Raw genomic sequence first — 14,562 nt, forward strand, 5'->3', positions numbered from 1 at the left:
TAGCTCTAAAGGGCAGGCCCATGGGCGATTTTCACCTGCTAATTTATTTCCGTCTGAAGTTTTTACAAGGGGCATATTTTCTTTTGTCATCATCATCATCAGAAGAAAAAGCAAAACAATAAAAGTCTTCGATGTAAAAACCTTTTTTTAGAACAATTAGTATTTATTACTATACAGCCTGTCATGGGAAATGCAGACACGGGGGTGTGGTGATTTCCTGGGTGGACTTTAGGATATAGCTGTGGAGCACATGAAGTTGTTAGGTAAAAACAGAACTCAGGACCTTATATTGCACGGTAGAGTGTAAAAGTTGTGTCAAAATTTCAAGAAGCAGAATCACCTCATTTAAAATCTGGTTTGCGTTAGGCACTATGTTTGATGTTGGGATACAGGAATAAGCAAGACAGATGAGGTCTCTGCTCTCATGGAGCTCCCAGGCTACTTAGAAGTTAGTGAGATGAAGAGTCGGAAGAGCATTCCTACAAAGGGGGCAGCATGAGCAAAGGCCTTGAGGTTGGAAGGGTCTTGGCACAGTATTTCAAAAGCAGAAAGAGGGCTAGCTCAGAGGGTGAGTGAGGTGTCCTTGGTGAAAATAGTGGAGATAGGCAGCGATTGTGTCCTTTATGACCTTGGAGGTCAGAGTAAGGCATTTAGGTTTTATCCTAAGGGAACAAGCATCCACTGAAGAGTTGCAAGGAAGAATGGAGGTATAGCCAAATTTGTACTTTAGAAGGATTGCCCTGGCTTTTGTGGAGAACAGACTGGAGAGGGTGAAGCTGTAAGGAGAGAGACCAGCCCGGAGGTTACTGCAATAATGCAGGAGAGAGAGAATAGTGGCGGCGATTAAAGCAGGGGTGGAGAAGATTAGAGAGAAATTTCTAAGGTAAAATCCACTTGATGGTTGATTGGCTACGAGGATGAAGGAGAAGGAGACAAAGAGAAAGACTGATTCTGTTTGTTAGCTTGGGGACTGAGTGGATGATGGCGCCGTTCTAAGACCACATATCCAATGACAAGAGGAGCCTGAAATTAATAATCTAGTGGGAGAGCCAGGCATGGAGACAACCATCCATCACACGTGGTACAATGAAATGCGCTAAAAGAGAGATGCTGGCAGGGGCTCTGGGGGCAGAAAGGGAGCGAGGGATGGATTCTGGCTGGGGAGCCTCCAAGGGGGAAGAGATCACAATAGATGGAGCAGTTGGAGGGAAACTGGAGACAAGGAGGCTGGGGCAGATGACGGCATGATGCAGAGCTTGGAGAGGACCTATGTGGTTGACACATAAAGTGGGTGGAGGCGCCCTGGGAGGCCCTACATGTCAATCCGAGGAGTCAGTGAAGAGAAATTACACCTGGTTCTAGAAGAGGTCTTGGTCCTTCTCATATTTTAGAAAGTCAGCGGTGAGCGTGTGAGAGGCATTACAAGAGGTGCTCGTCTATGCACTGAATATCTCCAGAAGGATCATCAGAACTCTCTGACGTGGTCATCTTCTTTGGAGTGAAACTGGGTGGCTGGAGGACAGGGATCGGGGGAGGCTTTTCCTTCTTTATCTTTTTTTTTTTTTTTTGAACCACGTAGATGTATTACATATTCCATACTTCAATACTTAAATAATTATTAAGAAAAAAGCATGCACTGGTCGAAAGCAAAGACTTTGGGCTCAGACAGGTGTGCATTTGGATCTTGGCTCTGTCAAGCTTGTCTTGAGTTGTGTCAATTTTTGCTTCTCATCTGTACAGTTTCTTCATCTGTAAAATGGGGATAATAGTAGTTCTTACTTCATGGGTTGTTGGAAGGATTAAATGAGATAATGTATGTCGAGTGCCAGCACTTCAGTAAGGATAGGCTAAATAGGTGCTATTAGTATTAATAATTAATAATGATCAGTTAGATGGGCACACACCCCATCCAAGGATGTCTCAGCTTGACACGTGGGGTGGTCTAGGGAGCGGATCTGGAATCAGACACAGCTGAGGTCTGTCTCTCTAAGTGGGCGCCACCTCTCTAAGCCACAATGACCTTCCTCTGCACAATGGGGATGCTAACACACCTCCTTCCTAAGATCAAAGAGCTACTGGGTGGGGACAGTTAGTCAACTGCCAAACGCGGCGCCCTGTGAGTTATGAGTTAGGAAGATGAAGATTTTCCGGATGGCCTCTCTCTCTCTCTTTCTCTGTCTCCCAGGCAGACAGGGGCCTTTCAGTCTCTCTTCTCTGCCCTCCACTAGGGAGTGAGCTGGGGAGGGGGGACATTCTCTAGGAAGTGAAGTTTTCTCTTGTTCCAATCGGGGAAGATGCAAAAAAAATCTCAGACGCGAGACCTTAAGAAGGAATCCTGAGGCCCAGGCCGGGCTCTCTCTATCCCTCTAGCAGGTTCCGCCTCCCACTCCACTTTAAAGATCCTGAGATCAGACAGCCACGTTGAAGGTCGCAGGCACGACTCATCTCTGGCCAGACTCGTGGGCGGCGCCCGCACATGCGGAGCCTGCCACCCACAGGGCGAGAGCGGTACTGCAGGAGCGGCTGCCAGAGAAACCCCTATCCTGTCGCTTTTCCGTCACTGTGTCCTCAGCGCCTTTTCTGGGCCAGGCAGAAGGGGTCCCTGCCTTCATGGGGCTTATAGTCTAAGAGGAAGAATACCAGCAGCGGAAGTGCTGATAGCAACTTCACAGTCTGCTTTTTGGTGAAAGCCTTTGTTCTTATAACACAAGTAATATATATTCATTGTAGAAATTTTAAAAAGAAAACTAAAACCCAGACATAACTTCTTTTTTTTTTTTAAAGACTTTATTTTTTCCTTTTCTCCCCAAAGCCCCCCCGGTACGTAGTTGTATATTCTTCGTTGTGGGTGCTTCTAGTTGTGGCATGTGGGACGCAGTCTCAGCGTGGTTTGATGAGCAGTGCCATGTCCGCGCCCAGGATTCGAACCAACAGACACTGGGCCGTCTGCAGCGGAGCGCGCGAACTTAACCACTCGGCCATGGGGCCAGGCCCCATAAGTTCTCTTAACATGTGAATACAGCCCTTACAGTATTAGTCCATGCATTTTACAAAAATGGAAATGTGCATTTCATAATATTTTGTAGCCTGCTTTTTTATGTTTAACAGTTTTATTGAGATACATTTCACATACCATACACCAGCCTTGTTTTTAACTTAGTGTAACAGATGATTAATAATAATATTATACGAATTGCTGCTATTTGTTGAGCAAAGTGCTAAGTGTTTTTACACACATCATCACGTTCAGTCCTCCCAACAACCTTGTAAGGTAGGTCCTATGATTTTCCCCAATTTGCAGATGAAGAAACTGAGGCATGGAAAAGCAAGTGATTTGTCCAGCAAAAGTAACAGAGCCAGGATTTTAATCCAGCTTTGTCTGAGAACTTGAGTTCTTAACCAGTTTGTTATGCCTGCTCTGTGCCACGCTGCATGGGAATTCAGAGGAATCTGGAAAAAAAGGGGGGGCGGGGGAGCGAATCTTTTGAAGCTCAGAGTGAAAATGAGGAAATGGAATAGTCCTCATACAGGATAAGTAAGCTTAAACATCACTGGGGGCCCAGAGGCCAGGGAGCTTGGTGTAACTAGGAAAGGCTGCCTGTAAGAGGTGAGGACTGGGGGGTGTGTGTGCTATAGGGTGGGAAGGGCCAGCCTGAGCAAAGCCCCAGGTGCAAACAAGAGTACAAGCATAAACAGGGAGCAGTAAGGAACAATAATTGAGCACCAAGTTCTGGGGGGTTAGAGAGATGGACAATACCTGGGGTCTGTCCTCCAAAAACTGACAGTCTAGCTAGACAGAGGGTTGAGGGGAACCGTAGAAATAAGTAATAGCTACCCTTCACTCTGCATGCCAGCTTCTCTACCTACACTATCACATTTAAGCTCACAACGTCCTTGGAAGATGGGCAGTTATTACCCCGCTTATAAATGAAGAAAAGAAGGCTCAGAGAGGTAAAGTGGCTTGGTCTAGGTCCTCTGGGTAGGGAGGGCTAGAGCCAAGAGGCTCAACCCAGGTGGTTCAGGGTTGAGTCTAGGGCTCTCACCCGCACAGCTACACTATTCTGCATGCCACGAATGGCCCGCTCCCACCCCAAAGAAAGAGACTCTCACACCCAGCCCCCATGCAAGCCTCTAGGCGTGCTGCCCTCAGGGATCTTTCTAAATTGCAAAGCTGATCACCTCTCTCCCTGCTTAAAGCCAAGGCTTCTCAGTACCCCTAGGGTAAATTCCTGACTCAGCATGGCCTGTAGAACCCTTTGAGATCTTGCTCCCTCCCTCCCCTCACACCTCCAGGCTTAAGGCACTGTTTGGAATTCTGGATACAGTACCCATATCTTTTCTCTGTGCTGATGTCTCCCTGGAAAACTCTTCCCATCTCCCTCCCAACCCAAACTTGTCCCTGACTCACTCATATTTATATGGGGGGAGGGGGGAGCCATGACTTAGATGCCACCTCCTATGGGAAGCCTTCCCTGACTGCCCCTCCAAAGTCCAGGCCAAATGCTCCTCTGTTCTGCTTCCATAGACCCTGTACCCTCTCCCTGATCATGATAGTAATAATAGTTAACAATCATTGAGCAGTCACTTTGTGCCAGGCACTGTGCTAAGGTCCCTTGAGTTATTGAAACAGCATCTCATAGTGGCTAAATGTGCAAGCTTTGAGGTCAGACTTCCTGGGTTTAAATCCTGGCTTGATCAATTAAAGGGCTGTGAAACTTAGGCAAATGACTTAACCTCTCTTTGTGCCTCAGTTTTCTTCATCTGTAAAACGAGGATAAGAATGGCACCTATCTCATAGGAGTGTTTTAATGACTAAATTAATACATGTGACAGATCCCATACATAAGTGCTTAATAAATGTTAGCTAATGTCTATTATCTTGTCAAGTCCTTGTAATAACGCCAGTGCACAGGTGAGGCTCTAAGAGGTGACTTGACTTGCCCACGATTACACAGCCAAGCAGCAGACCTCAGACTTGAATCTGATGCCAAGGCCCACGCTGTACTGCCTCCCATTGTAGAGCCCCCACACTGGTTGTATTAACTGTTTACTTGTCAGTCTCGCCCTCTAGAGTGAGTATTCCATGAGGGTCACTGCTGTTGCCCCAGCCCAAGGACACAGTGTCGACCCTAATGAAATGAATTAATGATGCTGAGTGGCTCAGACAAGTTATTCAGAGGATGGAGGTGGTGGTCATAACACCCTGACTTCCCATGCAGCCTGCTTGGAAAAATGCTTCAGTGCCTTCTCCTAGGATTAGACTCTCAGCAGACAAATATTTATTGGTCTAGGAACTGAAGGTGCTCTTAACTGGGAAAACCACAGGAGTAGCATGCAGGATGCCCAGATAAGCTTTCCTCTAAGCAAGCCATGTCCTTGACTAGGCAGCCTCCGCCAGTATTATTCCTATGCCTCCCCGCCATCAGCAGCTGCCCCCAGTATTGAGGCGCACACCTGCCAGCTCCCTGTTTCAAAGAAATAGAGCATCAGAGACCTTTGTGGCTTCAGCATGAGTGTAAACATCACCAGCTGCCAGAGAGGATGACGTCAAATCCAGGCCTGGCTGGCCATGGCCTTGGGGAGGCTTCCTGCACTAAGAGACCTGATGCCCTGGGCGTCTACGAGTGAGGCAGGACGAGCTAAGGACTGCCAGCTCAGCATCTTGAGGACACATTTGATGATTCTTTCCATTCTCAAGGACCTCATAACTTGAAATATTTTTCTTTCCAAACCCACTGAAGTCAGAAATTAAATAGCTGTTGCTTTTCTTGCTAATCTCTATTCAGAGCATCAGATCAGCAGGAGCTTGACAGAATGACCTTTCGGAGTTGGTATCATTCTACCAAAAGCTAAGTCTGTATGTCTCTGAGGTCAAAAGAACTGGCTTGAGTCCCAGACTGCCTGGGTCCGCCACTTGCCTAAAGCTTTGTGACCTTGGGCAACTTCCTGCACATGTCTCAGTTTCCTTATCTGAAAAATGGGGAGAATAGTATCTAGCTCACAGGATCACGGTTGGGATTAATGTATATTCAATGAGTGTCTATCATGTGGCAAGTGCTGGGGTCACACCAGTGAGCAAAACATAGTTCCTCCCCTGATGGTGTTTGGTGAAGGAAGGCAGACAATAAACTGATAAATATTTAATACAGCAGATGGTGGTAAGTGCCACAAAGACAGATAAGGCAAAGTAAGGAGGATAGAGTATCAGGGTGGAGAGGAGTTATTTCATTTCAGGGTGGTCTGGGAAGACCTTTCTGACAATATGACTTCTGAGCAGACCCTGAGTGAAATAAGGAAGCAATTTATGGGGCTATCTGGGGGAAAACACTTCCAGGCAGAGAAATAAACATGTGCAAAAGTCCTGGGGCAGGAATGTGCCTGGGATGTTCAAGGAAAAGCAAGAAGGTCAGTGTAGCTAGAATGAAGCGTGCAAGGGGGCGGGTAGAAGGGATGATGTCAGACAGGTGGCTGAGGGCAGGGTTTGTAGGGTCTGGTAGCCCCCAGGCATTTACTCTAAGTGAGGTGGGAGCCATTGGAGGATTTTAAGCAGGAGGGGAAGGTGATCTAACAGGTTTTAAAGGATTCCTCTGGCTGCCACGTAGACACAGACTGTAGGGGGACCAGGCAGCAGGGAGACCAGTTAGGAGGCTGTTGCAATTGTCCAGGTGAGAGATGAGAACACCTTTGATTAAACTGGCAGCAGTAGGTATCAAGAAGTGGTCAGTTTCTGGATATGCCTGAAGGAAGTGCTGGCAGGATTTGTTGATGGATTGGATATAAAGTATTTGTGTGTGTGCACGAATGTGTGGGTGTGCATGTGTGTGTGTTTGTGGAAAGAGAGAGAGAGACAGAAGAGTCAAAGATGCTCCAAAGTGTTTGACCTGAGGAATGGAGTGGCCATTTACCAAGGTGGGGAAGACAACTCACGTAAAGTGCTTAGCATAGATATGAGCACAAAACAAATACTCAGTAAATATTAGCTAGTCTTTGTATTGATGATTTTGGTTTCCTGGGCTGTCTAAACTCAGTCTCCTAAGGCTTTGCAAATGCTAAGCATACCTGACCATCATGCCAGAGTATGTCCTGTGTGCCAAGGACAGGATAGACAGAATTTTTACTTAGCGGTAGCACCCTGCATGGTGTATGAAAGCCCAATGAGAAAATGAGCATTAGTTGAATTCTTAACATATTCCAGGCGTTGAGCATTTTTCATTTAATCCCTTCTCCACCACTAGAATGTAAGCTGCATGAGGGAGACCTTACAGCTCTTCTGTACTACTCCACACACCTGGAACACAGTAGGCATCTTAGTTAATATTGAGTAAACAAATCCTCATTATTAAAGACGGAGGTTGAGTGACTTCCCAATGCCCCTGGTTTTAATACATATTTGTCGGATGAAGGGATGAACAAATGCGTATTACATTCCCATTTTAGAGAAGAGGAAACAGGTGGTGGCAGACCAGACCTCTGAACCCAAGCTGAGCTTGGACCCTTTCCATAGCCACAGTGTGGGGCCTCATATACACCCTTTGGCTGTGTTTGAGGATGCCTAGGGATTTGATGACCCTGATTACACCATAATATATAAAAACCAAGGCTACTCAGAGAAAGTAAGATCAAATGCTAGATCAAATTGTGAGGCTCTAGTAATAGGATCCTAAATTTTTGTCTTCATGAAACTGCATGACCTTAAAGAATTTGCTTTTTTTTTTTAAAGATTGGCACCTGAGCTAACAACTGTTGCCAATCTTCCTCTTCTTTTTTTTTTTTTCTGCTTTTCTTCCCCAAATCCCCTCAGTACATGGGTGTATATTTTAGTTGTGGGTCCCTCTAGTTGTAACACATTTGTTTAATCTCACTTGTCCATGGTCACACAGGCTGTAAGGGAAGGAAATGGGACCCAGTATTCCCACACCAGTCCCTGCTTGTTCCCCTACTCAGGGGTTCATAACGCGGGACACAAGGACTCCCAGGGGGTCTCCAGAAGGTACTTTGTGGTACCTTCTTCCCCCAATATTGTCTACTAAACTGTGTGGCTCAGGAGCAGGAGCGTTTTGGGGGGAAAGGGTTCATAGCTTTCATTATATTCTTAAAGGGACCTATGATCAAAAAGTTTAATTTTATCTTACGTATTTATTTTTGAACTTTTATTTTTAAAACTGTTTTTAGATGAGTAAAAGAAAAAGGAAGAAGCAGGAGGGGAAAAAAAAAAAAGAATTGCAGAGACAAAACGTAACATGCCAACTTTTGTTTCCAGAGTTTCACGGGAGAGAAGGCTAATGTAACTAAAGAAGCTACAAGTTGAGGCTGTTGAGCTGGGATTCGAATCCAGATCTTCCGGCACCAATTCCAGGGCTCTTTCTGGTTCCCATGGCTATTCATTCATTCACTCACTCATTCATTCATTCATTCAGACAATTTGTAGTGAGCACCTGCTCCGTGCCAGGCACGATTCCAGGCTCTGGGAATGCTGCAGTGGCAAACTCTTGAATCGCAGAGCTTATATTCTACTAGGGGAGACATACAAAATAATAACGACGACGAATATTCTGTTAGGTACGATGAAAAACGATGTCGGGGTGGGGGGCATTTTAGATAGGGCGGCTGTGCTCTGAACCTCTCGTTGCTGTCCACGGACTCCAACGAAGAGAGCTGGCCCCGGAGGCCAGCGTGCCCTCCACCAACCTTTCTTTTGCGCATAGTCTCACCGGGTTGGGCATGGTAGGGACAGGGGAGCGCAACACGAAGCGCAGAGCGCATGCTCCCTCAAACAGCGCCCGCGAGGATTTTGACAAGGACTCGGTCGGCCGGGAAGAGAGTGCGCAGGCTCCTCGGTTAAGGAGAGCGAGAAGGCACCGCCCAATGGGCGCTTCCTTTGGAGCTTGTGGTCCCGCCCCCAAGGCCACTTTTCTGCTTCCGCTTCCGGCGCTGCGGCGGTCCAGATCGAAGATGGCTGCGGCAGCTGCGTCCCGGGTTTCTGGGCTGCTGGGTCGGTCCCGGGCACAGCTGGGGCGGCCTATGTCGAGTGGCGCCCACGGCGAGGAGGGCTCAGGTACCCGGGCTGGGGTCGGCGAGGCGGGCCTCAGCCCCACTGGAGCGGGGCGGGGCGGGACTGTGACCTTGGCTTGAGGCCTTAGAGGCGGGGGCGAGACGGCGCGGGCTCATGCCGGGCTTGAGCGGTCGGTCCCCTCCGCAGCTCGCATGTGGAAGGCCCTCACCTACTTCGTCGCGCTCCCCGGGGTGGGGGTGAGCATGCTGAATGTCTTCCTGAAGTCGCACCAAGGGGAGCACGAGAGACCCGAGTTCGTCGCCTACCCCCATCTCCGCATCAGGTCCAAGGTACGCCCTTGCAGTCTGTCGGAGTGTCCTTTCTCCTTTCATTCCAAATGCCCCTCGTTCTCAGGAACAAATTTTTATTTTCTCCGGTTTTACGGAAGGGAAAGTCGCAGGGGTCACGTCTCACTCTTTTCTTCAAGGTCATACAATAAGTGCCTTTCAGTTTTCCTTTTCTCCGATTCATCCCACCTTCTGCTTCTGAAACAGTTGTCGGTTGTATAAAACTTGGAGGTCTGGGACACCTCCTTAGAGTGGCAAAGCCGGACGGTGGTTCACCTTTCTAGGACCTGGGCGTCTGGCAGGTACTAGCTGCATGATTAGAGACTGACAGCTTTCCCTGTTCCCCGCCTTTAAGCTAGTTATCTTCACAACTATTTTATCCTTTGGCTGTTGATACAGATAAATTATAATCATTTATTTTCCGTTGCTTTCTGTAAATATTCTTTTAGGGGGGCGGGGGAAGATTAGCCCTGAACTAACATCCGCTGCCAACCCTCCTCTTTTTGCTGAGGAAGACTGGCCCTGAGCTAACATTTGTGCCCATGTTCCTTTAGTTTGTATGTGGCACACCTGCCACAGCATGGCTTGATAAGTGGTGGGTAGGTCTACGCCTGGCATCCAAACCCGGTGAACCCCGGGCCACCCAAGCGGAGCACCGGAACTTAACCGCTGGGCCACTGGGCCTGCACCCTGTAAATATTCTTAACAAGAGCCTCTTCTGGTTCTTTAATAACTATTACATCACTTAGCCTAAGCAGGACTGGCTTCATAGAAACTTAACCTAAACTCTTAGATTCAGAAAGAACTTTTGAGTCTTTGAGCCCCGCACTCACCCTTGTACAGAAGAATTAGAAGCCATATATATAGCAAGGTTTCTCAACCTCAGTACTGTTGACATTTGGGACTGGATAATTCTTGTTGTGGCAAAGGGCTTTCCTCTGAGTTGTAGGATGTTTAGCAGCATCCTTGCCCTCTACCCATTAGATGCCAGTATTACCTCTCCCCTAGATGTCTCCAGATCCGCCCAGTGTCTCTGGAGGGGCAGAATCGTCTTGAGTTGGAAACCACTGCCCTAGAGCAATGCTTTCAGGTCTGAAATGGATCCCAGAAATCTGCATTTAAATAAGCATCTCCTCCCCTAGACCCACCTCTACCATTCTGATACAGGTGATTTGAGGATTACACTTCATAAACAGAGCAGTGATAGACTACGGTTACCAGAGAGAGGCTTATGAGTAAGGAACTTGAGCTTGCTTTTCCTACTGTCTAAGGGTTCCCCTGGAAGTTGTAAGCGCTCCCTTAAATTATGGGAAGGCTAAAATATGCCAGTAGTTATAAAGGACTAATTTCCATTTTGTTTTATATCTTATCTGTTACTTAGCCTATCTATTTTAAGCAGTTCATGGAATTGCCTAATTGACATCTTTACTCCACAGCCCTTTCCTTGGGGAGATGGTAACCATACTCTATTCCATAACTCTCATGTGAATCCGCTTCCAACCGGCTATGAAGATGAATAAAGGGAACCTGGACCACTGCCCAGTGGGGACCACAGCACTGGTTTGGACCATTACTCTGCACATGGACCAGAAAAGTGTACGGGACCTTAAGCTCACCTTCTTCACTTGTATCAGATGATGACCAATATCCTGACCTTCCGTCCCTTTGCTTATGGCAGGAGATGGCTTAAATAAATAACTTAGATTAGTCATGACCTGGGAGTTGCATTTTTTGGTGGTGTTTTTCCCTCAGAAATTAGCATTATTATTTGTTTCTGCAATGAAGGTCTGTGGCTGCTGTTTACACTGTTTCGCGTCCAGTTCAGGCCTCTGAATAACAGTGTTTGTAACAGGCCTGTCCTTGGTTTCTTGTGCCTGGAGTGAGTGAAGCAGAGGGACCATGAGTGGAGTTAATTAAGGATCACGATTGGGTCCTGACAGACTTGGGATGGCAAAGACATTGAGTGGCCAGCAGAATGGCTGCAGTTTACATCTAAAAGAGGTCTCTGTGATTCTCAAAAGGAAGTGCTTCCTCTGTGACTCAGCTTTCTCCTGTCCCATTCCACCAGCATTTGCTGCAGAATATTCCCTTGCGTCATAATTTTTTCCAAGGGTGTCAAGTTCTCGTCTTGGGGTCATATCTCAGCACCCTCAAGGCTGGAAGCATCAGAAACTTTTGGGGAAATAAAGGCAGTATGATACATTTCTGCATATAGTAGTGGCTTTATTTGTTTCTGGAATTAAAACCTTTCTGTAGCCAGAAGAATTAGGGAGAAACAATAGTAATAATTATAAAATCACCCTTAAAGAGCAGTTAAGAATTCCTCCTCAAAATGTAAAACCTTTGAAGTAGCTGAGATAGTTGGAGGCACTTTATGGGGAGGATAAAGTCAAAATAGTATGAGGAACAATCAGAAAAACGTATTCCCTCAGTAGCAATTATAGTAAAAGAACTGGTTGGCTTTGAGCTAGTTTTATTCTCAAGGCTCAACCAGACAGTTTTGTGATAAAATTCAAGAGGCTACAAGGTTTTGGTCTTGCATTGTACATACAGTAAAGTGGTACTACAAAGGTGAGGCACGTGGAAACACGGTGTGGAAGCCATGGACAGTAAGGAAAAAGGAGTCCCTGCTATCTTTGCTGTTTCATGATCTGACCCCAGCCTGTGCTTCCAGAGTCCTTGCAGAGCTGGTGCGCTTGTGCCCCGTCTGAGGTCAGGCCGATGTCTAGCCTCCCTCAGCTGAGTTCCAGTTATCTTTTATAATCCTTGTATGATGGGCCTTAAACAGTCAAAATATAAAGGTAGAATTTTTTTTTTAAAGAATGTTTTGAAATGACATTAAGGACTGGTCACATTAAATATGAAGTAATAATGGGTAAATCAAGCGTCATACTATCTTTGGGCGTATATAATAAATTGAACCAAATTACTCAAGGTAAGCAACTGTGGGGGACTACGTGACATTCTGAAGTCCTCACCATATCTTGACATTTTTTTTGTACCATTATATAAACACTTTAAGAAGATATTTTTGTAGCCTACTGTGGAAATAAATTTTAGAAATCAGATTTCTAATTACCATACTACCTAGCTTAGATAAATCTTCACTTTTTCTTCAGCTTTAAATTACAAAACATAAAACTCCCCCCGGTGTATATATGGGATATGTGGGGTTACAGAGTAATAGTTGTTCCATAAAGTGCACTGAGTTCCAGGGGCAAATAATGATAGAAACTACATGTTACAATTTATTCCATCTTCATGATTACAGACATTACACGGCAGGGTGGGCACACAAGGCAAATCAAACTCTTCTCCCATTGAACCAGATGCAGCATTTTGGCATTTTTATGGTATACAGGTTGACTTAATGCATTGGCTTCAGTTGAAAGCTGGCAACAGCAAATCTTTATAATTTAGGATCTTCCTCCATAGTGAATCCAAGGATCTTAATTCCTGAGTCTGCACTATGAGCTCTGAAGTGGTGTTTGCTGCAACATTCTTGAAGCTTTCACATCAGAGTCTGAGATCTAACACTTAGAATCTGTCCTCCTCTTGGCTAACCCAGTCCACCACCAATCTTAACAGTTAAGTTACTATATAAAAATAAAACTGTGCTCTCAAGCACTGATTAGAACTGTTGTGCTGGGATCCCTTTGCAGAGCATAAGCTCCCTGAGAGAAAAGAGGTCCTAGCCAATTGCTTTTATGAACAATGACCCCAGTACAGTGTCCCTAATGTCCTTTGCAGCATAACTCAAGAGGTCAGGCAACCCTGACCATCCTGACAAGTTTATCACTATTTACATTCAAGGTGTATTTAAAGCCAGATCAAGTATTGCAACCATAATCTCAAGAAATCATTCAGTTTTAGCACAGTGAGTTTCTGCAAGATGCCAGAGCAAGTGAGAAATCATCTCAAAGCAGAGAGATGGTTCATCTTTTACAAGTAAGAGGAAAACAGTGGAGGAAAGAAAACTCCTCCCTCCTAAACTCATCAAATCAATCGCTAGCTTCACAGCCTTAACAGACAAAACCCAGAGTCCTCAATTTCTTGATTTGAGGAGCCCATTTTCAAGGTGACGTCAAGGTCAAGAAGAGCTTTCCGGCTTTTCTTTGCCACGTCCCATGAACTCCAGTCCTTCAATGGGAATCTCCTTCTCCTTTATTGCTTTCTGATGGGAGGAGACAACACATAAAGGTCTGTATGAAGTCTGAGAACCAAACTTTGTAAACAAAATATGATAGTACAAAAGTAAAATCAGACTGCACTATAAGACTCCCAACTATGATTCAAACTCCATAGTTTTTAACATAAGTACCATGTGAAGAAATTAAGTGTAAGACCAGGGAGAGATTGGGAAGTAGTTGTGAGGGAATCGTCAAAATTCGCAACTGGAATTTAAACACTATCACCACTCTATTGTGACAGGCACAAGTTCAAATCTAGGTTCCAGGACTTACTGGCTATGTGACCTTGAGCAAGCTCACTTTCTTATCTGCAAATGAAATAACGATAGCAGCTCCACCTGAAATTACCCCGAGGATGTTTTAAGTTAACTAACCGGGAGTGATTTGCCCAGTGCTGTTCTTACAATTCAAACCAGTTTCACATTCATTGGGCTGGAATGAAAATTTCCTAGCTAGTCCAGAGAGAGAAAACAGGCCAATGAAGGGATTGTACCAACAACAAAAAAATCAGACCCTTTATGATGTCTAACAAGCCAGAGAGAGGCTAACACCCTGCCTCGCCCTCATCCCCCTAAAAGTAGCGGAAAAGTGCACCACCCCAAAAAATCAAGGAAACTGGATTCTAGTGAACTTGGACTAATCACTTCCTATTTCTGGGCATGCGTGTTCCATGTATAAAACACGACTAAGTATGCCAACTTTGCAAGTTTCAGATGAGCACCAAATGGACCAAAGAATGTTACTGTGTTCCAGTGACATGCGTGTGGCCCGGGACGCCGTAGAGAACCGGGGCCGGTGGGTAGAGGCGAGAAGGCTCGGGCCGCAGCTCACCTGAACACACTGCTGGTAGCGCTTGAAGAGGTCGGTGCACGGGTCCCCGGAGCCGTCGCCCTTGAGGAACTTCTCGGCAAACCAGCGATTGAAGCACTGGTCGTACTCGCGCTTCATGTCCGTGCAAGCCTCCCCTACGCTGTTCATGGCGGCGGCGGCAGAGGCGGCGCACTCTGATGTCATCACCCTTAGGCGCGTCGCT

At 46.1% G+C, this 14,562-nt stretch overlaps 2 protein-coding genes across 2 annotated transcripts; one reads left to right on the plus strand and one right to left on the minus strand.

Annotated features, from left to right (window-relative positions):
- Positions 1-8,900: 8,900 nt before the first annotated feature.
- On the plus strand, positions 8,901-11,053 carry LOC124226033 (cytochrome c oxidase subunit 6A1, mitochondrial). The gene is made up of 3 exons (XM_046638821.1): positions 8,901-9,055; positions 9,200-9,342; positions 10,776-11,053. The coding sequence occupies exons 1-3, from the start codon at positions 8,953-8,955 to the stop codon at positions 10,857-10,859; spliced, it is 330 nt and encodes a 109-aa protein (XP_046494777.1). The 5' UTR covers positions 8,901-8,952; the 3' UTR covers positions 10,860-11,053.
- A 1,511-nt stretch (positions 11,054-12,564) lies between these two features.
- On the minus strand, positions 12,565-14,542 carry TRIAP1 (TP53 regulated inhibitor of apoptosis 1). Its single transcript, XM_046638824.1, has 2 exons — positions 14,361-14,542; positions 12,565-13,513 (listed from the first exon to the last, which is right to left on the minus strand). Exons 1-2 carry the CDS (start codon positions 14,505-14,507, stop codon positions 13,430-13,432), a joined length of 231 nt encoding a protein of 76 aa, XP_046494780.1. The 5' UTR covers positions 14,508-14,542; the 3' UTR covers positions 12,565-13,429.
- Positions 14,543-14,562: the final 20 nt, after the last annotated feature.

Source organism: Equus quagga, chromosome 15 (genome assembly GCF_021613505.1).
Source record: "Equus quagga isolate Etosha38 chromosome 15, UCLA_HA_Equagga_1.0, whole genome shotgun sequence".
NCBI lineage: Eukaryota > Metazoa > Chordata > Mammalia > Perissodactyla > Equidae > Equus > Equus quagga.

What these genes read in the sequence shown, in the direction of transcription:
- LOC124226033 (XM_046638821.1), top strand. Translation starts at nt 8,953, where the DNA reads ATGGCTGCGGCAGCTGCGTCCCGGGTTTCTGGGCTGCTGGGTCGGTCC. An exon ending in CCACGGCGAGGAGGGCTCAG is followed by an intron (nt 9,056 to 9,199) that starts GTACCCGGGCTG and finishes TCCCCTCCGCAG; the next exon opens with CTCGCATGTGGAAGGCCCTC. An exon ending in ATCTCCGCATCAGGTCCAAG is followed by an intron (nt 9,343 to 10,775) that starts GTACGCCCTTGC and finishes TTTACTCCACAG; the next exon opens with CCCTTTCCTTGGGGAGATGG.
- TRIAP1 (XM_046638824.1), bottom strand. Translation starts at nt 14,507, where the DNA reads ATGAACAGCGTAGGGGAGGCTTGCACGGACATGAAGCGCGAGTACGAC. An exon ending in GCTACCAGCAGTGTGTTCAG is followed by an intron (nt 13,514 to 14,360) that starts GTGAGCTGCGGC and finishes TCCTCCCATCAG; the next exon opens with AAAGCAATAAAGGAGAAGGA.